General features: G+C 52.6%; 1 protein-coding gene and 1 long non-coding RNA gene across 14 annotated transcripts; both read right to left on the reverse strand.

Moving 5' to 3' along the window:
• Positions 1–1,866: 1,866 nt before the first annotated feature.
• KCNN4 (potassium calcium-activated channel subfamily N member 4) lies at positions 1,867–17,667 on the reverse strand. Of its 13 annotated transcripts, none has more exons than XR_012427656.1 (9): positions 17,397–17,667; positions 13,116–13,211; positions 10,801–11,228; positions 7,987–8,118; positions 5,071–5,181; positions 4,795–4,993; positions 4,314–4,383; positions 2,892–3,059; positions 1,867–2,411 (listed from the first exon to the last, which is right to left on the reverse strand). XR_012427656.1 is itself a non-coding variant. In XM_065534541.2 (9 exons), the coding sequence occupies exons 2-8, from the start codon at positions 13,183–13,185 to the stop codon at positions 2,895–2,897; spliced, it is 1,095 nt and encodes a 364-aa protein (XP_065390613.1). In that variant the 5' UTR covers positions 13,186–13,211; positions 17,397–17,667; the 3' UTR covers positions 1,867–2,411; positions 2,892–2,894. The 13 variants fall into 13 exon arrangements, 9 of the variants coding, with proteins under 9 accessions (XP_065390613.1, XP_015297371.1, XP_005589523.1 ...); XR_012427655.1 differs by having other exon boundaries at positions 7,987–8,122; XM_065534541.2 differs by having other exon boundaries at positions 4,795–4,913.
• A 981-nt stretch (positions 17,668–18,648) lies between these two features.
• LOC141409104 (uncharacterized) lies at positions 18,649–19,756 on the reverse strand. The gene is made up of 2 exons (XR_012427659.1): positions 19,594–19,756; positions 18,649–18,874 (listed from the first exon to the last, which is right to left on the reverse strand). It is a non-coding gene; the product is annotated as an uncharacterized lncRNA (long non-coding RNA).
• Positions 19,757–25,568: the final 5,812 nt, after the last annotated feature.

Genomic DNA, 25,568 nt, shown 5'->3' on the forward strand with positions numbered 1-25,568 from the left:
GAGCTCGGCTCACAGCAAACACCGCCTCCTGGGTTCAAGTGAATCTCCTGCCTCAGACTCCCAAGTAGTGGGATTACAGTCACGCACCACCACGCCCAGCTAATTTTTGTCTTTTCAGTATAGACAGGGTTGCACCTGGTCTCCAACTCCTGGCCTCATGTAGATCTGCCCACCTCGGCCTCCCAAAGTGCTGGAATTATAGGCGTGAGCCACCACGCCTGGCCAGACCTAATGTTATTATTGTGATAGGGATAGGTTTATGAGGCTATAGGAGTGTCAGACCGGGCCTCCTGAGGAGGGGACATATTAGCTGAGGCCTAAAGGAGGCATAGGAAGGAGTTTGCCAGCTACAAGGGAGTGGAGGCAAGGAAAGAGAGGTCCCAGAAGAATGAGTTTGGCAGGGGCTTTGGCAACACTGCCAGGAGGGCTTCTTGCAGGGGAAGGGTGTCAGCACTATCTGGAGGTCTCATCCAGTTCCTTTCCTGAGTCCCTGCCTTTACTCCCCAGGTGGGCTGGCCTCCAGAGGAAGGGCAGTTCGTGGCGGAGGCTCCAATTTAGCTCTCAGGGATGAAGGGGCGAGGCTGGCTGTGGACTTTAAGGGAAATCCAAAGATAGCTCAGCAGAAAAGGATGACTCGAAGCCTGATCTTCCCCTCAAGAGGAGGGAAGCAAGAATGAATCAGCCCCTCAAGCTGGAATGAAGTTGCGGCGGGAAGTCAGTCCTGGGTTTGTGGCCCAAGGCCACTCTGCCTCTGACTCACCTTGGCAGTGGGGTGGGATGGGTGTGAATCTGGGCTCTGCAGCCTGGATTCCTAGCTTCCGGCTGGGGGCCTGAGGGGAGGCCTGGCTCCTCTTGAAACCTCAGTTTCTGGATCTATGCAGTGGGGTAAGGAGGGTCAGGAGAATGGTTATGGTGACTTACAAACAGAGCAGGGCACACAGTAGGGCCTCTGGAAGTGCCAGCCCCCTCCTTTGCCCCCTTCCCTTTCACATCCTCTCTTCAGCGGATGTGAAATGGGTATGTGGGTGGTTTGGGGAAGTTTGGGGCTTCTGTTAGTCTCTTGATGGGTGAGTTGTCAGCTAGATTCTGGTAAGGCATGAATAGAGGGAGAAGAGCAACAAAAGATCAGAAAAAGGGCAGCCGCGCATTGTGTGTGAAAATCAAAAACAATAATAATGATTCTTGGCTAGGGACAGTGGCTCATGCTTATAATCCCAGCATTTTGGGAGGCCGAGGTGGGCAGATTGCTTGAGCCCAGGAGTTCAAGACCAGCCTCTGCAACATAGTGAAACCCCATCTCTACTAAAAATACAAAAATTAGCCAGGCATGGTGGCAGGTGCCTGTAATCCCAGCTACTTAGGGGTAAGGCAGGAGAATCGCTTGAACTCAGGAGGCAGAGGCTGAAGTGAACCGAGATTGTGCCATTGCACTGGAGCCTGGGTGACAGAGCGAGACTCCATCTCAAAAAAAAAAAAAAAAAAAAAAAAAAAAAAGATTCTTTCTCACATATTTGGTTCCTACTAAATGCCTCTGGGCTACTCCATGTTTTAATCTTCACAGCAGTCCCATGGGGAGACAGTCCCATTTTACAGGTGAGGTAAACTGTTCAGAGGTGAAGCCACTTACCCGAGGTCACACAGCCAGTGGATGGCAGAATCAGGATTTGGAACCTGATCTGTCTGAGTTCAAAGCCATTGCTCTTTGCCTCAGATCTGGGCAGGGGTTTGCTGAGGACTGCCCAGCCTACAGACCTGAGAGGGCACTTAGAGGAGGAGGCCTCTGAGACAGGTTCAAACAGGGCAGCAGTCTTCCACTGGATGGTCTGCCAGTGAGGAGTGTAGATATGTTTAGAGAGAAATGGCAACTTCTGGCTTTAACATTTATTACAAAGATCAGAGCAGAGGCTGGTGAGTTACACTTCTTCCTCCCCACCAAGTGCTCTCTGCAGCTCTGGAAAAATGGTGTCCTCTTTGTTGTCCCGCCAGGGGGCGCCACCTCCTACCCGCCCCAGCCTCATACCTAGTTCTTCAGCTCGGCCAGCGGTAACTGAAGCCTCCCAGAATCCTGGATCCGGGCCCCTAGTACCCTCTGCCCCAGGGACCCAGGAGTCCGGCCTCCAGGCGCCTCCACTTGTGACTGAGCTGGAGGTCGTCCATAGCAGCATAGTGATTTTGATGAGGGTATGCAGAGTGGGGGTGACCATGTTCCCACCTGGGGCCTCAGGTGGGCCAAGGCCTCCCCACTTTAGCCAGCGTCCTCTCCAGCAGCCATCACAAGCCAACCCACTCCAAGCCGGGGCCCCCTTTGGTCCTTGCACTTGAGGTGCTTTGTTCAGGGCCAGGGCAGGAGTGGCAGAGACGACGTACATCACCTCAGTCCTGGGGAAAGTAGCCTGGTTCCTCCGTGGGTCCTGGAGAGACGGAGAGACTGATGGAGAGGCAGGTCAGGAAGAGGGAGAGGGAGAGTGAGAGTGGGACACACCGAGGTGCAGACAGAACCTGCTGAGCAGAGGTGGGAGGCAGGGGGTAGGTGTTTCCGGGCCCCAAGGCCAGGATGCAGGAGGGCATTTAGACAGACACATTGAATGGACAGAGCCAGAGAATGTGCCCAGGACAGGCAGAGAGAGAGAGAGAGAGAGAGAGAGAGAGAGAGAGAGACCAAGCAAAGAGGGAGAAGGGCATCAAGGGTCAGTGAAGGGGAGAGGGAACACCATCTTCCTTCACTGCCAATCCAGCCCTGAACTGAGTCCTTTCCTCCAGACAGTGCCAGAGCTGACGAGAAAAGGTGGCCGTGTCTCCCAGCCATCCCCTGCCCCCTTGGCCACAGAGGGTGCTGGCCACAGGAACCCTTCCTCCGGGATGCCTTCCTGCCCAAGTCCCAGCCCCCTCACCAGCTACGTGGACTGCTGGCTGGGTTCTGGAAGCTGCCTCGGCCCCAGGGCAGTGCTAAGCAGCTCAGTCAGGGCGTCCAGCTTCCCCGCCAGCGTGTCAATCTGCTTCTCTAGGGCCCGGTGTGAGCTGCTCAGATTCTGCTGCAGGTCATACAGGATCATGTGCATCTGGACGGGAGGAGAGGATCAGAGGTGTCAGGGGGGTGGGGTCGACCCCTGCCTGCTCCATAGCGTAAGGCAGTGGAACCAATATTGACTACATCCTTGTGGTCCTCTGAGGATTATCCTCAATAATAACTGTTACCATGTACCACTTCCCAGCTACCTGCCCAGGTGTTTCCCTGTATGGTTTAAAATCCTCCTAAAAGCCACTGGGAATGGGAATCCTGTTCCCATCTTATAGCTGAGGAAACAGGCATGGAACCGTTAAATGACATGCCCAAAGCAGCTCCTGAAGTAAGACCTAGAACATAGTAGGTGCTCATTAAATATTTATAGCATGGATAGTGCCTGACTTCCAAATCCACATAGTCTTTTACTACACTCTCTGGCTAGGATTCACAGCTTGCTTGATCCCTGAGGGTTTGTGGGTTTTCTGTGGAAATTCTTGAATTCTGTGTTTTTGGCTTGATAACCTTCAGAAATTACCGCCTGCCAATTCCTGCCGATCTGGGCCACCGCCTCCTCACTGAGACCTGCCATGCGGTTTTGGGGCCTGCATCTGTGACCGTGCTTACCATGGCATTGGTGCCAGGGGCCACTGTTTGAACTGCCATGGGCTAACGAGAAAAAGCAAAGGCCACCGGATAAGCAGAAGATGCTGTGAGCCAGGCCAAGGGGGTGTTGTGACATCACTGTCCCTGAGCACCGGCAAAATCAAGTGGTCTCAGCAGAAGGGGGCGGGTAGCTGAGTCACGCCTTGGCCAGGCAAACTTGCATGGAAGTCCCTGTGGCCCTGAGCACCCGTCCACAAGAGCAGCAGAGATTGAGTTTTACGGAAACAATGTCACCTGTGTCCTTGTCAGTGTTGTTCATTTTAATTGTATTGGTTTTGCCATCTATGGGCTTGGTTTGTAAATTTGCTTTGGTTTTATTGTATGAGTTGTAGTTGGAAGGAATTTTATATCCGTCCACATGTAAGTAACTTAACAATAAAAATAATTTGAAACCAAACACTGGGGTTCTTTGTGCAATTTTTTTTTTTTTTCCAGTTTGTAAGGGATCTGTTCCTTGCATGAATGTAAGAAGCTCTGTGTTGCATCATTCATTCCTTCCTTCCTTCCTTCATTCAACCACAGACCTTTACTGACAGCCTGTGTGTGCCAGGCTCCTGCCAAATTTCCCTGTTCTAGAGCCAGATTTCCCTCCCTGTGGCCCCAACCTCCCCCTTCTTCGAGACATCCTCCCATGGGATCCTAGTACCTTGGAGATGTCCACCATGGAGTTCACTTGTTCCTGGAGCTTCCGGTGTTTTAGCCGCACCTGGCGGAACCTGTGGGAAGAAGTGGGGAGTCAATTTTACAAGGCTGGTCCCTGAATGTGGCTATAGCTCAGGGGTGGAATGAAGGGAGGAGAGGCACATGAAGCAACAAAACAAAGACAAAACGTTGTCAAAGAGCTGAAAGAGTGGGAGGGGATGACTGCACCGCACATCCCCATGAGCCCCCATCCCCAGTAGAAACCCAGGTACCCAGGTCCACAGACACGCCAAGATATGCAAAGACAAACCAGCACAGACACACAGAGTCATGCATGGTCAGATCCAGGTGGACAAGCTGTTGAGTGAGACCACACCTGGGTGTCCTGACCTGGACGGGCATGGACACGCACACACACAAGCCGTGCAGAGAGGTGACTTGGACATGGGTGCACATGGACACATGTGCATACAAAGCGCCCTCACGCGTTGATGGCAGCCAGCAGCCTGCGCTGATGCCTGCGGGCAGCTCGAGACTCCTTCCTGCGAGTATGTTTGTAGAACATCCAGGCTTCTTGTAGCACTCGGGCAGCGGACTCCTTCATCTGGGGGTGGGTGGCACAGTGTCCATGGAGATAGACCCTTACGGTTCTGGGAAGGCAGGGCTCGGGCTGGGACTCGGGTCCTAGGGGAAGCGGGGGAGCTTGGACTCCTGCCTCTTGAAAGAGGGGTGTGCCATGGGGGCCATATGCCCATCCTCACCTCTTTGGTATACTGGATATCCATCATGAAATTGTGCACATGCTTCTCTGCCTTGTTAAACTCCAGCTTACGGGCCACCACGGCCACCAGCAGGGCTGTGCAGCAGACCCCCTGTGGGCACAACAGGTACTGTGGCATGAGGCTGTGCCACCGACTCCCTCCTTGAACCCTCCCAACAGCCACAGAAGGCAAGCACAATATCCCCAGTTGACAGACAAGCAAACAGGCTCAGAGAGGAGAGCCAAGGTCCCAGTTCAGAATGGGGGAGCTAGAATCATAAATCGCCTATGTACGAGCCCAAATTTGATGTGTAGTATTCACACTCGCAGGATGGCCTCTTGCATTAGGGGTATGATTGGAGGAGCGAGAGGAAGGCTGGGTTCTGAGCCAGGGGCAGGCCTCTGGGTCCTCACTGCTGACATGGTCGGCCATTGCATTGTGGAGGGTGTCCCTCCTTCTCCCACCTCCACAGCCTCTTCCTAACTCCAGCCCTGTCCTCTCTCTCCTGGACCATCTCCAGCTTCCCACTCATCCTCCCTAACCGCCTTGGACCCCTCTAATCTCCTAGGCTTCCACTGCCTGAACTTCTCAGCCTGGCTACCAAGGCCTTCCAAGGTCTACGCGTCTCACCGAGACAACTCAGCCCTGGCTCCATTCTGCCTGCCCTCCCTGAGCACCTTCCTGCAAACACTCATTCTCCTCCCTTCCTTCTCCCAATGCTCCTGGCCCTTCATGGCCTTGCCGATTCCTGGCTGCTTGTGGCACCTGCTCACCTGTCCCCTAGTTAGAATGAATCGTCCTAGGAAGCATCCCCCACCCTATAGTTTCAGGTCTTGATCACCCAGAACAACTTCCAGTCACAAATACTGGCTCCAGGGGACTGCCTGGGTTCCAATCCCAGCTCTGAGCCAATTATTTAATCTCTCAGTATTTCAGTGTCTCATCTGTGAAATGGGCATGGCCTCAACAGGGTTACTCAGTGGATTTCATGAGTTACCCCTGGCAAGTGTTTAGGGCACAGACTGGCACAGAGTATGTGCTCAGTAAAAGTAAGCTATTATGGGCCGGGCGTGGTGGCTCATGCCTGTAATCCCAGCACTTTGGGAGGCCCAGGTGGGTGGATCACGAGGTCAGGAGATCGAAACCATCCTGGCTAACATGGTGAAACCCCGTCTCTACTAAAAATACAACAAATTAGCCGGGTATGGTGGCGGGCGCCTGTAATCCCAGCTACTCAGGAGGCTGAGGCAGGAGAATGGCATGAACCCGGGAGGCCGAGCTGAGAGTGAGCCGAGATGGCGCTACTGCACTCCAGCCAGGGTGACAGAGCGAGACTGTCTCAAAAAAAAAGTAAGCTATTATGGCTCAACTGTGCCATGGAACCTTTCTTTTTTTTTTTTTTTTTTTTTTTTTTTTTGAGACGGAGTCTCGCTCTGTCGCCCAGGCTGGAGTGCAGTGGCCGGATCTCAGCTCACTGCAGCTCCGCCTCCCGGGTTCACGCCATTCTCCTGCCTCAGCCTCCCAAGTAGCTGGGACTACAGGCGCCCGCCACCTCGCCCGGCTAGTTTTTTGTATTTTTTTAGTAGAGACGGGGTTTCACCGTGTTAGCCAGGATGGTCTCGATCTCCTGACCTCGTGATCCGCCTGTCTCGGCCTCCCAAAGTGCTGGGATTACAGGCTTGAGCCACCGCGCCTGGCCGCCATGGAACCTTTCTGCCAGGAGCAGGCTGTGAGCTCAAGTGCACATCGCCCTATCTCTCTAGGTTTCGGTTTCTCCTTTTGTCAAGTGAAGGAGGAGGTCCTGAGCGGCACTGCAGTTCCCTAACTGAGTCTCTGCCCCTCTTCCCTTGCTCTAAAGACTCACCACTGGGGGAGTGAAGGTCACCACATCCTTCACCTGTGCACCCAGGGACTGGGGGGATGGATATGTCTTTCCTGGGTCCACATCTGGGCTAGGTGCTGGTGGCTTAGATCCCCGAGGGTGAAGGAAACCCAATCTTGTAGGGAGGTGAAGGCCAAGGCATTAGGTGCTGGTCTCTAGAGGGGGCCAGGGCTGGGTGGGAGGACCTGAGTGACTGGGTCTACGGAGGGAAGGAGGTGGATGTTGGGGTTCAGGAAAAGGCTGACTCAGGCTGCAGAGCCTCTGCCTCATCCTCGAGGGCACAGGAGCTGGTGGAGAGGTGGCTGGATGCCTGGGCGCCCCCAGACCTGCTTACCGAGCACCTCCTGTGGGCTGGGTACTGTTGGAAGCGCTTTCCATAGTTGAACCCATTTAATCATCTCAGCAAGCCCATGAGGAGCATGCTAGCATCAGCATCCCCATTTTATAGGGGAGGAAAGTGAGGCCCAGAGAGATCACGTGGCTCGCCTGAGCTCCCCAGCCAGGAAGTGGCAGCCGCAGGATTTGGACCCAGGTAGCCTGGCCCCACAGGCATGCACTTGATAACTGGACTCTACACCCTTGGTGGAGGCTGGGAGACAATTTCTGGGTTCTGAAAGAAAATGGGGCTGGGAAGTCAGGAGCCTGGGTCCCTGAGGAGGATAAGGGCTGGGGCCCTAGGTTCTAGAGTGAGCAAGGCCTCAGGGACTGGATTCCTAGGTCTGATTTTTTATTTTTATTTTTTAAGAGACAGGGTCTCACTCCGTCACCCAGGCTGGAGTGCAGTGGTACGATCATAGCTCACTGGAACGTCAAACTCAGGCTCAAGTGATCCTCCCACTATATTTGGCCTCCCAAAATATTGGGATTACCAGTGAGTATCTTGGTCTTGAAGAGAGAATGGGGCTGTGGGCACCCCAGACACTCAAGTTTCTCAGGAGCTGTCCCTGAGAGCCTGTGTTGCCTCCATGGCTTCCTGGAGCCAGAGGATGACCACTTTGGGATGAGGATCAGGTCCCCAAGGGGGCCGTACTCACCATGACTCCAGTGCACAGGCAGACTATCTTGCCCCACATGGTGCCCGGCACCACGTCACCATAGCCGATGGTCAGGAATGTGATGGGGATCAGCCAAAGTGTGTCTGAAAGGTGCCCGGTGGCATTCACAGCCTGCCTATGGGGAAGGGTGGGTTAGTTCTAAAACCCCACCATGGAGGTTTCCATGATATTCAGTCCCCTTCCCTCTATGCCCTCCCCTCCCTTCCCCTCAACTCCCCTCCCCTCCCCTCCCAGTATACACCCATAGTCCTAAGAATCAGCTGGACAAAAAGCCATTAAGTTCTGAGCTTTGGAAAGGCTGCATGGCCTCCTCTCTGCTGTGTGACCTGGGCAAGTTGCTTAGCCACTCTGGGATCTGAGACTGGATCTGGACAATCCCATTGCCGGTATGGTCTCAGCTAGGCTACCTGGGCTGCTGTGGCATTCAGAGCACGTGGTTGAGGGTGGAGAGTCAAGAAGGGGCCAGAACCCAGTCAGACCCTGACTGGCGGCTGCATCCACCCAGAGGAAGGGGTATATTTTTCTAATTTCCACAAAGATGCTGTGTGGTCCAGAAGGGGCCCTATCAGGATCAAAAAGGACTGTAAAAAGGCTTGGTGGGACTCTGCCTTCCTTTCCCCTCACTTCACAGAGGGAGACATTTTTTTTTTTTTTGAGACGGAGTCTTGCTCTGTTGCCCAGGCGGGAGTGCAGTGGCCAGATCTCAGCTCACTGCAAGCTCCGCCTCCCGGGTTTACGACATTCTCCTGCCTCAGCCTCCCAAGTAGCTGGGACTACAGGCGCCCGCCGCCACGCCCCGCTAGTTTTTTATATTTTTTAGTAGAGATGGGGTTTCACCGGGTTAGCCAGGATGGTCTCGATCTCCTGACCTCGTGATCCACCCGTCTCAGCCTCCCAAAGTGCTGGGATTACAGGCTTGAGCCACCGCGCCTGGCCAGAAGGAGACATTTAAGTCCAGCCATGGAAGGGATTGAAATATTGAGATTTGTCTAACTTTGTCCACAAGCCCCTTGCTGCAAGATAAGCAGGGAAAACTTCATTCGTGAGAGCCCCAGACACCCCAGACCCACCAGGTTAGAGTTTCTAGGAGCGAAGATAGAATCTGAACTGTTTACAAACCCCACCCCCCTCATTCCCAAGTACATTCTAGTTTCAGGACTTCTGCCTTGGAATTTGGAACTTTGACTTCCTCCCCATTCTCCCATCATTCAGATGAGAAACATGGTGGGGGGATCATTCATTAATCCTGATTCTGACCAATTTCCCAGTTGGGAAAACTAAGATCCTGGGAGGTGAAAGAGTTTAAAATCATGACAGAGGGCCGGGCACAGTGGCTCACGCCTGTAGTCCCAGCACTTTCCGAGGCTGAGGCAGGCAGATCATGAGGTCAGGAGATCCAGACCATCCTGGCTAACACAGTGAAATCCTGTCTCTACTAAAAATACAAAAAATTAGCCGGGCATGGTGGCGGGTGCCTGTAGTCCCAGCTACTGGGGAGGCTGAGGCAGGAGAATGGCTTGAACCCGGGAGGCAGAGCTTGCAGTGAGCCAAGATTGCACCACTGCACTCCAGCCTGGGCGACAGAGCAAGACTCCGTCTCAAAAAGAAAAAAAAAAAAAAATCATGACAGAGTCCAGGCATGGTAATCCCAGAACTTTGGGAGGCCGAGGCAGGAGGATCACTTGAAATCAGGAGTTCAAAACCAGCCTGGGCAACATGGTGACATGGTCTCTACTAAAAATACAAAAATTAGTCAGGTATGGTGGTGCACACCCATAATCCCAGCCACTTGGGAAGCTGAGGCTCGAGAATCGCTTGAAGCAGGGAGGCAGAGGTTGCAGGAAGCAGAGTTCGTGCCACTGCACTCTAGCCTGGATAACTGAGACTCCATCTCAAAAAAAGAACTGTCAGGGAGACTACAGATGGTGGAATGTGACACTCATTTTTCAGATGAGGAAACTGAGGCTCAGAGAGGAGAGATCTAAAGCCAGATCTTCTCATTCTCCTCCTGCCCTGAAGGATCTTTGCCACATACACTAGACCAGAGGTTCTCAACCTTGGTTGGGCCATACAATCACCTGGAGGGCTTGCTAAAGTGGATTGCTGGCCCTACCGATCAGGATTCAGTAGGTCTAGAAGGGACCTGAGAGTTTTCATTTGCAAGTTCCCAGGTGATGCTGCTGGTCCTGAAACCACACTTTGAAAACCACTGGCTGAGATCACTCCCAACCTCTTTCTCCGTAAGGGATAGAAATTGAGGTGCGGCTTCGGGTTACACAGTATCCAGGCGGCAACCAGGATCTAGTTCCAATTCCCTGCATGGAATTATTTTCCAGAGAAGCTCCAAATCATCCCCTTCCTAAGGTCACAGAAAGCACCCACCTACAGTGCATTCTGTGCTAATTTGGAAAATATGTCCCCTTCCTCCAAGGCAGACGCAACCCTTTAGGCAGGTCCCAGAGACAGGTTTGGAGACCGAACAGACGGCCTGGAAACCTGAGGCAGTAGAAGTCCAGGAGCCAGAAGGGAAGGGCTTTTTAGGGTCTGTGTGTGCATTTGGGGAGACTGAAGGCTGCACATGGAGGATTGGCTGGGGGCTTGTCTGTTGGTTCCTCTCACCCCAGTTGATGCGAGTGTGGGCAAATTGCAGCCAGCAAGAGGAGAAGGGGTCAAAGTGTGAACTTTGACCTCTGCTTGGTCCTAGGGGGCCTCAACCTGCACCGCGGCACAAGACGGCCACCGCGGCTGTCCGGGGTTCCCTCCCCTGCGCATTTATGCCTCCAGCACCCTCACCTCTCGGCCACGGACAGCACCCAGGCCGTGGTCAGCCAGAGGCCAAGCGTGAGGCCGAGCAGCAGGCGGCCGGGGTGCGTGTTCATGTAAAGCTTGGCCACGAACCAGTGGCGGAAGCGGACTTGGTTGAGAGCGCCGATGCTGCGGTAGGAAGCGTTGAGCAGGACGCCGCTGCGCAGGAGCACGGCGCGGGGCACCAAGTAGAGACGCAGCAGCATGGCCAGGGACAGCAGCGCTTCCCCTTGGCCCAGGAATCCCGGCCAGGGCTGCGGGGAGGTCAGCGGCGCCCCTAAATCCTGCGCGCACGGCGGGCCCCGCATGGGCGCCGGGTGCAGCCCGCACACCACCAGCTCCAGCACGATCTGCGCCGCCTGCCGCCCGGTCAGCGCCACGCGCCAGTCCCGCAGCCCGTTGTCGGTCATGAACAGCTGCGGGGAACGGGCCAAGAAGGGAGGGGTCAGGCGCAGGTCAGGCGGCGGCCCGCGCCTCCCTGCGCCCTGAGATAAGTGGGGTGTGCCCGCCTGGCCGGGAGGGAGGAAGATAGAGCAGGGCGGGAGAGGGATAGGGAGGGAGCGGGACAGGACTTGTGGAAGACATCTCTCCACTTTCTCCTACTTCCCCACCGTCCACCCCACTAGTTTCAGCCCACTTCCTGCCTTTGAACACTGAGTGCCGACTGTGTGCCTGGCATTGTTCTATGTGGTAAGGATACACAGTGAACCAAACAGACCCGCCTGCCTCCCTAGAGCTTGCATTCCACGTGTCTGGAGCTCGCTCCTACTTCTGTTTCGGTTGACACGCCTAATAACTGTAATAATAATATCAGCAATAACAAAGCCTTACGCCTGTAATCCCAGCACTTTGGAAGGCTGAGGTGGGTGGAACACTTGAGGTCAGGAGTTCGAGATAAGCCTGGCCAACATGATGAAACCCCATCTCTACTGAAAAATACAAACATAAGCCGAGCATGGTGGCGCACACCTATAGTCCCAGCTTCTGAGGAGTGTGAGGTGGGAGAATCACTTGAACCCGGGAGGCAGAGGTTGCAGTGAGCCGAGATCACGCCACTGCACTCCAGCCTGGGTGACAGAGTGAGATTCCATTTCAAAATAAACAAAAACAAAACAAAACAAAACAATAACAATAGCAAAATCAGCATGTACTGGGCACTGTGGATACGCCAGACACTGCTCTATCCATTTACATGTTGTGACTTAGTAAATGTCCACAGCCCAGTGAGATTGATATTATTTATTATTGCCACCATTTTATAGATATGGAAACTGAGGTCCAGGTCCCTCCCATGGGCAATGGTGCACTGAGCTACAGACCATTTGACTACTCTATGATAAGATGATAATGTGCACTGTTTACTGGGCACCTCTTATGTGCCAGGCACTGCTCAGAGAATTGCCACACATGACCGATAATCCCCATTTTACATGCAAAGTTATGATAGGAGAGGCGGAAGAGGGGAAAGGGAATGGAGGAACAGCATCTGGGGCAATGGGGCAGTGGGCGATGGGATGTGTTTGGGTGAGACCCAAGGTGGAGTATGGATGGGGAGAATTCCTGGGTCTGGGGCAAGAGGGAGGTTATTGGCACAGAGATAGGGTGATTAGGAGTGGGCACCCCTAGGACTGGGCCAGGTGCAGTGGCTCAAGCCCGTAATCCTAGCACTTTGGGAGGACAAGGTAGGCAGATTGCTAGAGCTCATTTGTTGGAAGCCAGCCTGGGCAACACAGTGAAAGCCCGTTTCTACTAAAATACAAAAAAATTAGGCGGGCCTGGTGGCATCTGCCTGTAGTCGCAGCTACTTGGGAGGCTGAGGCATGAGAATTGCTTGAACCCAAGAGGTGGAGGTTGCAGTGAGCAGAGATCGTGCCACTCCACTCCAGCCTGGGCAACAGGCCAAAAAAAAAAGGAAAGGAGTGGGCACCTCTGGGACCTTAGGTTGCATGGGGACTGGATTGGGGATGCGATGTTGGAGCACAGAGATCTGGAAGGCTGAGGTTGCCTGGGAGCAGAGTGGACAGAGGCCTGGGGGCAGAAGTAGGGCTGCAGGTTCGCTCTCAGCATCTGTGAGTGTGCAAGAGGGGACCAGGGGCTACAGGGGAAGAGCGGGGCTGGTTGGGGAGGCTCTGCCTGTCTGCTTGTGGTTCATCCCATCTGGGTGGGTGAGGGTGTGGACACAGCATCTGGGGCAGAGGAACTTCATTACTCAGATCAGGAGGAGGAGGAGGATGGAAAGTATGAGCTGACAGGGCACTGAGGGGGTTGTGGGGAGCAAGGCTTAGGGGCGGGGCCTGCCCTACCTGGACCTCTTTGGCGTGAAAGGCCACGATGAGGCAGAGGAGTAAGAAGGTGGAAATGCTGATCATGCATTTAACCAGGAACAGGTAGAGCGCCCACTGTCAGGAGGGACAGAAAAAGGAGTGTGAGATCCCAGGTCTCCCTCCACCTGGCCCTCCACCTTTCCTTCAAAACCACCATTTTTTTTTTTCGATTCCCAATTTTCCTAGCCTCCTTCCCCCACAAACCAGTCCCTCTTGATGTATCGGTTCTGGGGAAGTCTCAAAACCATCATCTGGGCCCAGTGCGGTGGCTCACACCTATAATCCCAACACTTTGGGAGGCCGAGGCAGGCGGATCACCTGAGGTCGGCAGTTTGAGACCCCCTGGCCAACATGGTGAAACCCAGTCTCTACTAAAAATACAAAAATTAGCTAGGTGTGTAATCCCAGCTACTTGGGAGGCTGAGGAACCAGAATCTCTTGAACCCAGGAGGTGGAAGTTGCAGTGAGCTGAGAGATTGCGCCACTGCACTCCAGCCTGGGCAACAGAGTGAGTCTCCGTCCTGAAACAAGCAAGCAAGCAAGCAAACAAACAAAAAACCACCATCATCTGGTCCCCAGGAATGCTCTATTTCTCCCCAACAGCTCAACCCTGTTCAGATGCTGGTGTCTACCCTCTTCCTCAGCTCTTCTCCCAAGACCCATATCCATGAAGGGGGGCCTTGAAACTCACATTCCTTCTTATTCCTGTCCTGTTTCCCATCAAAAATAGTTCTGCAGGGGTGTGTGTGTGTGTGTGTGTGTGTGTGTGTGTGGTGTCTAGAAAAAGACATCTAGCTTCTGGAGAGTGCCCCCTCCCCTTCCCTTCCCACCCAGCTGGTGTTGCCCTAGAAACCAACTTCAACCATCCCCAACCCCAAATCTGGAAGAATGTAGAAACTACCATTCAGTCCTCAAAGACTGAATCACACCCTTTCCTGCTCTCATCCAGAGGGCTGAGTCCCTGAGACCCCAGCCTCAGCTCTGAGCCAGCCCCCTCAGTTCTGCCACCCTGCAGCTCCCCACCCCCCACCCCGCCCCTCTCTTCTGGCTCTAAGCCCAGGGCAGATCTGGCCGGAAGCACAGGGCCTCCAGAAACCACGGAGCAGTTGTTGCTTTTTTTTTTTTTTTTTTTTTTTCCTCTCTTTGTGTGGCACAACCTTGGAGGAATCTAGAATTCTGGAGAGAGGGATTTAGAGGGGACTGGGACTGTTGGATTTCCTAAGAGGGGTTGGTCCCTGCCTGGCGGGTATTTGCAGGGGGAGGGGTCCACGTGGGCATCCTTACAAACCATTGCACCTGTTTCTCCTAAGAGGGCTGCCAGCTCCCCTGGCTGGGCCAGCACCACGCCTCTGAGCAGGGGAAGAGAGCCAGTTTCCTGCCCCAGGGGCTGCTCCCCAACCCCCTACCAGAACAATAGTGCTGTTGTCACCAGCCCTCCCCCACCTTCTATGGCTCCCTGGTTCCCTGCCTCCTTCTTCAGTCTGTCTCAACCCCCCACACCACTAGACAACAAGCCCCCTCCTCACACTGCAATTCACTTCTCTGGTGGTCTTCTCTACTTTTCCAGTTCCTCTTCCCCCAAATCCCGGACCTGTCTGCACTTGGGCCTGTACTCTGTTCTCTGAATTTCTCTGACTCTAGAGATGGTTGTTTCTGTCCCTCTATGTGTTTTGAGGGTCTCTGTTTCTATTGTCTTTTCTAACACCATGTGTGTATCTCTTACTGGTGGATTTCTCAGTAGCTTGATAGCCCTATTTGTCTTTCTGTTTAGCTGTACCTCTATCTTTCTGCATCTTTGTCTCCATCTCTCTATCTCTTTCTCTCCGTGTATCTCTGTGTCTCTGTCTCTCTCTGTACCTCTCGCCATCCCTCCTCCTCCACCCCACCTGGTGCTTTTGGATATCTCTATCTGGTTCCCTTGGACTTCCTAGGGTTTGGCACCTGCCTCTCTGCCAGCCCTTCCCCTTGGGGAGTAGGTGTCTGGGTCCTTTGCAGAAATGAGCTCATTAGATTGAGATGGAGGTGGTGAGGGGCCATGGGTGTTATTAAGAGAGACCTCAAAAGGGGACTGAGGAGCTGTGGCTCAGGCCTGTAATCCCAGCACTTTGAGGGAGGAGGATTGCTTGAGTCCAGGAGTTCAAGACCAGCCTGGGCAAACAAAGCAAGATCCCATCTCTACAAAAAATAAATTAAAAAGGGTGAAGGGTGACCCTTAGGGTCATGTATTTTAACCCTCACCCTAATTTACAGATGGGGAAATTGAGGTTCAGAGGGTTGGAACAGCTTCCCCAAGGTCCTACTGATAGAGGCAGTGACCTGGCCATGGTGGAGGGAAGGAAGAAATGAGGGGTGAGAAAGCAGAGGGGGGAAGTGGGGTAGGATGGACCCCGACTCTTCCCATCTGCCAGGGTCACTGTGTTCCCACCTTGGCTGCTGGGTGCGGTGCTTCGGCGTGGGAGCGGCGGCCAGGCCCCGGCCATGCTTCCTGTTGGCATGGACTTCGGCGGCCCCACCCCCTCAGTGCCCGCCGCCGGCCAGAGGAAGCTGCCTGTCTGACCCTCCATGTGACTCCTGGTCACTTCAGAGCTGCCCACCACCCCCTCCAGATCCGAGTCGGACATCAGACCCTCAGGAATCTACCCAAACTTCAAATCAGTGTCTGCTCCTGGCTCTACCAGCCCAGTTCTACAACCCTTCCGCCAGAGAGGTCTCCAGCCCCTCCTTTCCTATTGAGTAAGTCTGTTCTCCCCTCAAGCCACTTATTCCAACCCTTGTCCTTCATCTGCCCCATCACTGGCCTGACCAGGGCTGGAATGTGACGGCAGCCTGCTGAGACCTGTCCTGACCCCACTTTCCCCTTTCTTCCCTACTCACCACGATCTTCAGAGTCAGCCCCTCTTCCCCAAAGACATTCAAAACCCCCTTCTCCTTAAGACTCAGGAATCCAGGACCCAGCCCCCTCCTTCCCTGGTACCTAGGGGTCCAGGCCCCTGTGAGCCTACCTCTCCACTATTTCCCTGACTAATTAGCATATGCAGATTTGGGGAGAAATCGAGCTTGTTAACAACCGAGACTGGGTTGGGGGTGGGAGGGGGGAGGCAGGTCAGGGGAGAGGTTCCTTTCCCATTTCCCATCCCCACCCCCAGGCAGTTTTTTCTGTCCTTCGCATCTAAGGCACTGGGTAAACATTAGAGGTTAGATAAGGACCAAAGAGCTGCCGCCTACTGGAAGAACTTTGTCTTTCCTCCACCCTCCCTTCACCAAACCTGGGGCTACCTCTCCCCTTACTGGCTCTTGGGGGACTTGAGTGTCTGATCAGCCACCCTCTGGCCTCCAGGGGTCCTGGACCTCCGGCCGTCTAATGACAACATCTTCAAATACTGAAACACTGAAACAAATATTCCCTTCCTTGTGCAGAGGTCCCCAACAACTAACTCTCCCCTGGGAGCACCCAGGAGTCCCAGCCAAAGCCCATTCTCTCTCAGACCCAAGAGTCTAGGCTCCCAACCCCTCCTCCCTCAGATCCAGGAATCCTGACCATCAGTCCCTCCTCCCTCAGACCCAGGAGTCCTGACCCCAGTCCCTCCTCCCTCAGACCCAGGAGTCCTGACTTCCAGTCCCTCCTCCCTCAGATCCAGGAGTCTGACCCCCAGTCCCTCCTCTCTCAGATCCAGGAGTCCTGACCCCAGCCCCTCCTCCCTCAGACCCAGGAATCCTGACCCTCAACCCCTCCTTCCTCAGATCCAGGAGTCCAGACCCCCAGTCCCTCCTCCCTCAGATCCAGGAATCCTGACCCCCAGTCCCTCCTCCCTCAGATCTAGGAGTTCTGACCCCCAGTCCCTCCTCCCTCAGATCCAGGAGTCCTGACCATCAGCCCCTCCTCCCTCAGACCCAGGAATCCTGACCCTCAACCCCTCCTTCCTCAGACCCAGGAGTCCAGACCCCAGCCCCTCCTCCCTCAGACCTGGGAGTCCAGACCCCCAGTCCCTCCTCCCTCAGACCCAGGAGTCCTGACCCTCAGCCCCTCCTCCCTCAGACCCACGAGTCTAAGCCCCAGCCCCTCCTCCCTCAGACCCAGGAATCTTGACCCTCAGCCCGTCCTTCCTCAGACCCAGGAGTCCAAGCCCCCAGTCCCTCCTCTCTCAGACCCAGGAGTCCTGACTCTCAGCCCCTCCTCCCTCAGACCCAGGAGTCCTGACCCCCAGCCCCTCCACCCTTAGACCTAGGAGTCCCAGCTCCCAGCCACCATTTCCCACTCACCGAGCACCCCCCGAACCACAGCATCTCTGCATGCAGCACCATGAGTCCGATGCCAGTTCCCGCCAGCACCAGCGCCCAGCCGGCCAGAGACTTCTCCTGCTCCAACAAGCGCTTTCGGAGTCTCAGGGCCCCCAGGCCAAGCACCAGATCCCCGCCCATGGCCCCCGGGGTCTTGGGGCTCAGCCAGCTTCCTGCCCAGGGTCCCCCACCTCGCAGCACACACAGGGCAGCCACTGTGGCTTGCAGGTCGTCAGCCTGCTCTGCTGGCTCTGGGACTTTTGCTCTGAGGCACAGCAGAGCCCTGTGCCCTCTGGGGAGTGGTGGCGGCCAGGCAGGGCGGGGAGGGGCAGGGGAGGCCCCAGGGTAGGGGGAGGCTCCCCAGCTCCCCCTTTTGAGAATAAGGAGGGGCTAGGGTGTGTCTTGGGGCAGAGCAAGAAAGAGACGTCCATCCACGTGGGTAAAGACACACACCGACACACGATGGGCTTTGTCACACACAATGGTCTGTACCTTGTGACACACACCTCCACTCACCACACCCAGACACCGAAGGACACTCCACGGCCCAAGACAGAGACTAACACACCAGGGCACACAACACAACCTACACAGAGTGACTCACAACTCCCAGCAAGCTCCGAAACCCACAGCCACACCCAGACACCACACACATGGTGTGACACACACCAGCACTTAGCAAGCAGGCAGCGTCCCGTGGCACACACAGCCACACAAACATCGTCCACACACAGGCACAAATATTACACTCAAAGTTGTCACAACTTTCTCTGACACAAAGAGCCTCACCCAAACACCACAAATAGGATGATGCACATCTGTGGCCACACAAACACAATATACATCAGGTGTTACACAAACACATAATATATATTAAAATACTGACACCCCGTCGCCACACACCACACATCTACAGAAACACGGTGCGGTCCCAGTTTCCTAAACACTACACACCCTTGGAATGAAACCCGATATGTGCAGACACACAACATTTAGGGACATACCTAGAGCAGCCCCCAATCACCCAGCACCTAGAGAAATGCACATACATTGTGGCACCTGTTGACTTGAACACAAGTGCTCACGGTTATGATTCAAAACACACACTGATCCAGCGTGCTCCAGTGTGTGATGCGATTCCAATGTATGGTCAGAGGACACGCTGAGTGGATGCATGCGGAGACCTACAAGGTACAGAGACACACGGAGAAACCCAAGCAGCACATGCCTGAAGCAAGATGATTCTGGTATATTCTGGTCACACAGGACACGACCCAGGATGGTGCCCCGGGGGAGGAGGATGGGGTTGGACCTTCATAGACCCCAGTGCCCAAATGCAACATACGGCTGGGTGCAGTGGCTCATGTCTGTAATCCTAGCAGTTTGGGAGGCTGAGGTGGGAGGATCGCTGGAGCCCAGGCGTTTGAGACCAGCCTGGGCCACATAGCAAGATCCTGTCTCTAAAACAAACAAAAACAAGAAAATAAACGCAACATATACCTTTGACCCATGAGCCACACCCAAACATCACCGACAATACCGCCACACAACCCAGCACATGTTATATTCCAACATGCGTGGCCACACAGACAACACGCACGGAGTAATACACCAGCACACAGCAACACAAAACACATAGACACAATGTTTCCCAACACACCCAACCTTCCACAAACGACCACGTGTCCCATAAAACACCAGATGTCACCACTCACTGATACCACTGACACTGAGGCCTACCACCACCCACACAACACCAGCATCCGAGGAGCGGGACATATCCTCCGACATAACACACAGCTACACAAATACAAGACACTTGGGGTGGTTGGCACTCAGGCTGGGTGCTGGGGGCTGGGAAGGAAGAGGCCCCGGACAGAGACATGGACCCTGATGTGAGACACAATGTCACGTCCTTGAGTGATACACAATGTTACATACAGGAGACCCACCAAGAGAAAACACACACACTGCCACACACAGCAGCAAATGGAAGTGTGGAATGCGCACAGTGACTCTCAGAGTGACACACGACAAAGGACATCACCATGCGTCGTGGTATGAGCCACTCATGGGCCTGTATACCATACGCTCTGACACAGATCCAACCCTCCTGTGGAGACACACAGCCATGCACTGACCTGGTGACGCACATCGCCTCCCAGCGTCGTGCACTGACCTGGTGACACTGCCCTTGGCCTCATGCACACCCATCTGGGAGGAACCCGCGGACACAACCCTCCCCCTCCTTGTGTCCTAGGTCATGTGGGACCCTGGACCCACCAGCCCCAGGGAAGTGCGACACGCACAGACATGCCTGGTTGCACACCGAGGCAGCCCACACAAACACACCCAGAGACACCAAACCATACACACGGACACGCCCAGTGACAAAAACACAACCCTTGCGGGGGCTCCGCCCCTCGGCACACACGATTACCCACTCGGCGAGACTTGGCGGGAGAGGGCTAGAGACACACCCGGGCGCGCCCAGACACCACACATGCGTCCACTTGGAGAAAGTGCAGCCGCCAGGCACTTCCGAGCCTGCAGCCTGGGTACCCCTGCCCACTGGCCGCCGGGCTCTCCACGTCTCCCTCCTCCCTCTCTGGCTCTTTCTCTAGTTCTTTGGGCCTTGCTTCCTGTCTCAGTCTCTCCTGGTCTGGAAGCCTCTGCTTTTGTCTTTTTTTTTTTTTTTTTGAGATAGACTCTTGCTCTGTTTCCCATGGCTGGAGTGCAGTGGCGGGATCTCGGCTCACTGCAACCTCCACCTCCCACGTTCAAGCCATTCTCCTACCTCAGCCTCCCGAGTAGCTGATATTACAGGCATGCACCACCACACCAAGCTAATTTTTGTATTTTTAGTAGAGACGAGGTTTCACCATGTTGGCCAGGCTGGTCTTGAACTCCTGACCTCAGGTGATCCACCTGCGTCAGCCTCCCAAAGTGTTGGGATTACAGGCGTGAGCCACCGCTCCCGGCCAGGTTTGTCTTTATCTCTGTCTCTGTCTGTCTGTCTCTGTTTTTCTCTCCCGGTACCTTTGTCTCTCTCTGTCTCTCTCCGCTCTGTCTCTCTGTCTCTGCCTCTCTTAGCCTCTCTGTGTCTCTCTCACCTCTCTGTCCCTTTCTCCATCTTCCTGTCCCTCTCTGCTCCTCTGTTTCCTTCTCTCCCTGTCACTGTCTCTGTCATTATGTCTGTCTCTGTGTTTGTCATTGCCTGTGTCTCTGTCATCCCGTCTCACTCTGTCTCCATCTCTCTGTCTCTAGGACCCTCTGTTTTTGTCTGTCTCTTGCTGAATCGATGTTTCTCTCTGTCTCTGTTTCACTCTCTCCCTGCCTCCTGGTCTCCTTCTGGGTCTCTCTCTTCGGGCCTCTCTATGCTTGTCTCTGCCTCAGTTTCTCTCTGTTGTTCATTGGCACAGCTATGGACAACCTCGTTCCTTCTAGTTCTACCCCAGCCCCACTCAGAGGCTGAGGGCCAGTGACCCAGAGACTGCAGCCACCCGAGGGTCAGAAGCCACTAAATAGAGAGCGCTCCAGCTGCGGCCATGCCATGGCATCTGTGCCCCAGTTCAGGCACTTGTGAAAAATGGAGACAGAGACTGACACAGAGGGAGAGAGAGAATCAGAGACACCTCGAGTCGTTCAGCCCAGGGAAGGAGGGGGCATGTGTTAAAAAAAAAAATCAAACAGACCCACAGGTGCAGAGAAACCGGAAAATAGAATCAAGACACGGAAGTTAGAGCACAGAAATTTTGTCTCCAAAGAGACTATGACTGAAAGAGAAAAAGAGCAAAGGCCGGGCATGGGCATGCCTGGGTGGCAGTGATGGGGTTACAGTGGGAAGGGCACCTGCCTTCAAACTGCAGTCCTGGGATGCAGGGGTCAGTCCTAGGAAACTGCTTTGCTCCACAGCCAGCTGCTTCCAGCCCAGGGAGGGGTTAAGTGGGGAGGGAGAGGTGACTCAGGGCCCCAGGGCTTCTTGTGACTCACCATTGGTCTCAATCCTAGAGTGGGGAGTGGAGGCAGAGAGGGGTTTGTGTAAAAGAGAGGGAGAGGGAATAGTAGGGGACCTCAAAATGCCTAAGAAGAGGGGTCCAGGAGGAAGAAGCTGGGGGCCTGGACTCCTGGGTCTGAGGGAGGAGGGGCTGGGGTCTGGACTGCTGGTCTGAGGGAGGAGGAGCTGGATCTGGACTCCTGGGTCTGAGGGAGAAGGGGCTGAGGCCTGGACTCCTGGGTCTGAAGGAAGAGGATATGGGGTCTGGATTCCTGAGTCTGAGGGAGGAGGGCTGGGGCATGGACCGCTGGTCTGAGGGAGGAGGGGCTGGGGTCTGGACTCCTGGGTCTGAGGGAGGAGGGGCTGGGATCTGGACCCCTGGGTCTGAGGGAGGAGGGGCTGGGGTCTGGACCCCTGGGTCTGAGGGAGGAGGGGCTGGGTCTCATGTACTGGAAGAACTGATTCCAGAGTCTCCGGGATTTTTCCTTGGCCTTGTCCCAGTTGCACCACCTCTGTCGCGCCCCATCTCCGGGCCTGGAAAGAACCCAGGTGCCTCGGGGCCCAGCAGGAAGGGCCCAGGGACAAAGAGTTGTTTAACTGGGCAGGCTGGTGAAGGAGAGTGAAGCGGGTGTCTCAGGCGGAAAGGTCATTCATCGCCCAGGGCTTGTGCAGGGAAAGGCAGGGCTGAGCCCTGGCGAAGAGATCCTGAGAGTCAGAGGTCAGTGGCGGCAAATCCTCCACCGTCATCTCTGGGACCTTGGAGCCTGGAAGCTCCAGGGCTTATAAATACTGTCACCTGGTGTTCACTTAGGGAACTGCAGGCACTCTCCCTGTCCAGCCTGGTTTCTTGCCAGCATATAGCAAACACCTACTGAGTGCCAGGCACTGCTCAAGGAGTTGGCGATATGTAATGAACAAAAACAGACAAAATTCTTGCTCTTGTAGAGCTTCCAGGCTAAAGGAGGGCGACGTCGTGGTTCCATCAACCTCAATCTCTTCTTCGCTCTCAGTCTTCGTTTTTATTTCTGTATCTCGTCTTTCTTCTTTCTTTCTTTCTCTTTCTTCCTTCCTTCCTTCCTTTCTCTTTCTTTCTTTCTTTCTCTTTCTTTCTTTCCTTTCTTTCCTTCCTTTCTTCCTTCCTTCCTTTCCTCTTTTTCTTTCTTTCTTCTTTCTCTTTCTCTTCTTTCTTCTTTCTTTTTCTTTCTTTTCTTTCTTTCTTTTTAATTAAAAAACCTTTTTTTTCTTTTGTCATAAAAACAGGTCTCACTATGTTGCCAGGCTGGTCTCGAACTCCTGGTCTCAAGCCATCCTTCTGCCTCGTCCTCCTAAGGTGCTGGAGTTACAAGTGGGAGCCACCACGCCTTGTCTTGCTTCTCTGTTTCTATCTCCTGATCTTAGTCTCCAAGTGCATATTTTTCTCCTTTCTCCCTTTTTCTTCCTTTCTGCTTTTATTTTCTTCTTTGTATCTCTGTGTTCCTCACCAGTTAAAAAAAGTATGTATGTTATGTTATTACACAGAGACATACACCCGAATACTATATATAGTGTATGCAGATATGTAGTATAGTATATGGCATAGTATACAGATGTGTAGTGCATACAGATGTATATTATATACAGATATCTATATCTCACAATATGGGAGTCTAGAGACCTTGGTTTAAGCCTCGATGTGACCATTGCCTTTATTTATTTATTTATTTATTTGAGACAGAGTCTCGCTCTGTCACCCAGGCTAGAGTGCAGTGGCATGATCTTGGCTCACTGCAACCTCCACCTCCTGGATTCAAGTGATTCTCCTGCTTCAGCCTCCCAAGTAGCTGGTACTACAGACGTGCACCACCACACCAGGCTAATTTTTGTATTTTTAGTAGAGACAGGGTTTCACCATGCTAGCCAGGCTGATCTTGAACTCCTGTCCTCAGATGATCCACCTGCCTCAGCCTCCCAAAGTGCTGGGATTACAGGGGTGAGCCACCATGCCCGGCCTAACTTTATTTTTGTATGGAATATATCATATGTACAGCCTGGTTTAGAGACAAACCTGAGTTCAAGCCTAGTTGCCATCCATAGTTGTGTGCTCTGTGAAACTTGTAAAAGAGGGATTATGTTTCCTATGTGACAGGGCTGCTTGAGGCTTAGGTGAGAGAGGATGTCTGGAGCCCTAATACTGGGCCTGGTCTATGTTAAACTCTTGTGATACATTGTCTCCCAAGTTGCCTGCCAGTGACTTCTCCCTTCCCTGCACTGACAGGTGGCTCCTCCCATGAAGAGATACAGTATGTTCCTTCTCCTTCAGTCTATCTGGCTCATGACTTGCTTTGACTAATAGAATGTGACAAATGTGACACTGGACCAGTTCCACGTCCAGTTATTAAGGACTCTAGAAGCTTCTGCTTTTGCACCATTAGAACTTAAAAACCACCATGCTGTAAGGAAGCCCAAGCTAATCACACGGAAAGGCCATGCAGGGATAATGAAGCTATCTTGGCTAAAGCCCCAATCCCACAGTAACAGAATGCTGTGGCCATGTGAATGACTTCAGGAGAGACCAGCAGAAATGCCCAGTCAACCCTCAATCATGAGATTGTTTATTTTAAGACACTAAATTTTGGAGAGGTTTGTTACACAGTAAAAAGTAGATTATTTACCCTTCTGTTCATTTCTGCATGTTTGAAGTTTTCCATAATAAAAAATTATATATATGGGCCAGGCACGGTGGCTCATGCCTGTGATCCCAGCACTTTGGGAGGCTGAGGTAGGCGGATCATTTAAGGCCAGGAGTTCAAGTCCAGCCTGGCCAACATGGCAAAACCTCATCTCTACTAAAAACACACAAAAAAATTAGCCGGGCGTGGTGGTGGGCGTCTGTAATCCTAGCTACTCAGGAGGCTGAGGCATGAGAATCACTTGAACCTGGGAGGCAGAAGTTGCAATGAGCCAAGATCGTGCCATTGCACTCCAGCCTGGGTGACAGAGTGAGACTTCAACTAAAAAAAAAAAAAAGTATATATATGAATATGTGTGTATATGTGAATAGATAATAAAATAATAAAATGTATAATGCAAATTGCACTCCATACACTGCAACTAGCATCATTTTGCTCCTAATTTTTTGCCTATGAGCCTTTCTTGGTCAATCTTGGCTTGTGTCTCAATTTTCCTGTCTGTCTTTCTCTTCACTTTCTTTCTGTGTGTCTATTCCTATCTTGTCAAAACTCCTCCCACTACTTTCCTCTGCATTTACTTTGCTTTACCACATTAGCCTTGTTGCTAATTCTCAAACATACCAAGCTTTTTTCTGCCTCTGGGTCTTAGCATTTTCTGTTCCCTCTTCCTGAATGCTTTTATCTCCACTCTCCTCATGGGCCATTCCCTCACTTCATTCAGTTCCCTGCTCAAATATATATATAAATTATAATATATATTATAATAATATACAATAATATATAATATTGGCCAGGCGCGGTGGCTCAAGCCTGTAATCCCAGCACTTTGGGAGGCCGAGATGGGTGGATCACGAGGTCAGGAGATCGAGACCATTCTGGCTAACACGGTGAAACCCCGTCTCTACTAAAAATACAAAAAAACTAGCCGGGCGAGGTGGCGGGCGCCTGTAGTCCCAGCTACTCGGGAGGCTGAGGCAGGAGAATGGCGTAAACCCGGGGGCGGAGCTTGCAGTGAGCTGAGATCCAGCTACTACACCCCAGCCCGGGTGACAGAGTGAGACTCTGTCTCAAAAAAAAAAAAAAGTATATATAATATTATATAACATATATAATATATAATAAAATAATAATATATTAATAATATATAATAATATAATATAAATATAGTATATTTATATATTATATATTATATAATATATAATTATAATTTATATATATCTAAAATTTATATTATATATAAAATATATAAAAATTTATATTATTTATATTTATATTATTTAAATATACTATATATAAATATAGTATATTTATATTATTTATATTTCAAATATATATCATATTTATATTATTTATATTTATATTTATATTATTTATATTTATATATTTATATTATTTATATATTCATATATATGTATTTATATTATTTATATATAATTTTTATTTCCTATTTTATTAAATTTTTTTGAGACAGGGTCTTGCTCCGTCACC

The sequence above is a fragment of the Macaca fascicularis genome, chromosome 19 (genome assembly GCF_037993035.2).
Source record: "Macaca fascicularis isolate 582-1 chromosome 19, T2T-MFA8v1.1".
Taxonomy (NCBI): Eukaryota; Metazoa; Chordata; class Mammalia; order Primates; family Cercopithecidae; genus Macaca; species Macaca fascicularis.

Coding starts and splice junctions, on each gene's coding strand:
- KCNN4 (XM_015441885.4), bottom strand. CDS start 17,555: ATGGGCGGGGATCTGGTGCTTGGCCTGGGGGCCCTGAGACTCCGAAAG. Junction 13,212..17,396: donor TGTGGTTCGGGGGGTGCTCG/GTGAGTGGGAAA, acceptor CCCTCCTGACAG/TGGGCGCTCTACCTGTTCCT. Junction 3,060..4,313: donor CCATGGTGGACATCTCCAAG/GTACTAGGATCC, acceptor CCTCCCGTCCAG/ATGCACATGATCCTGTATGA.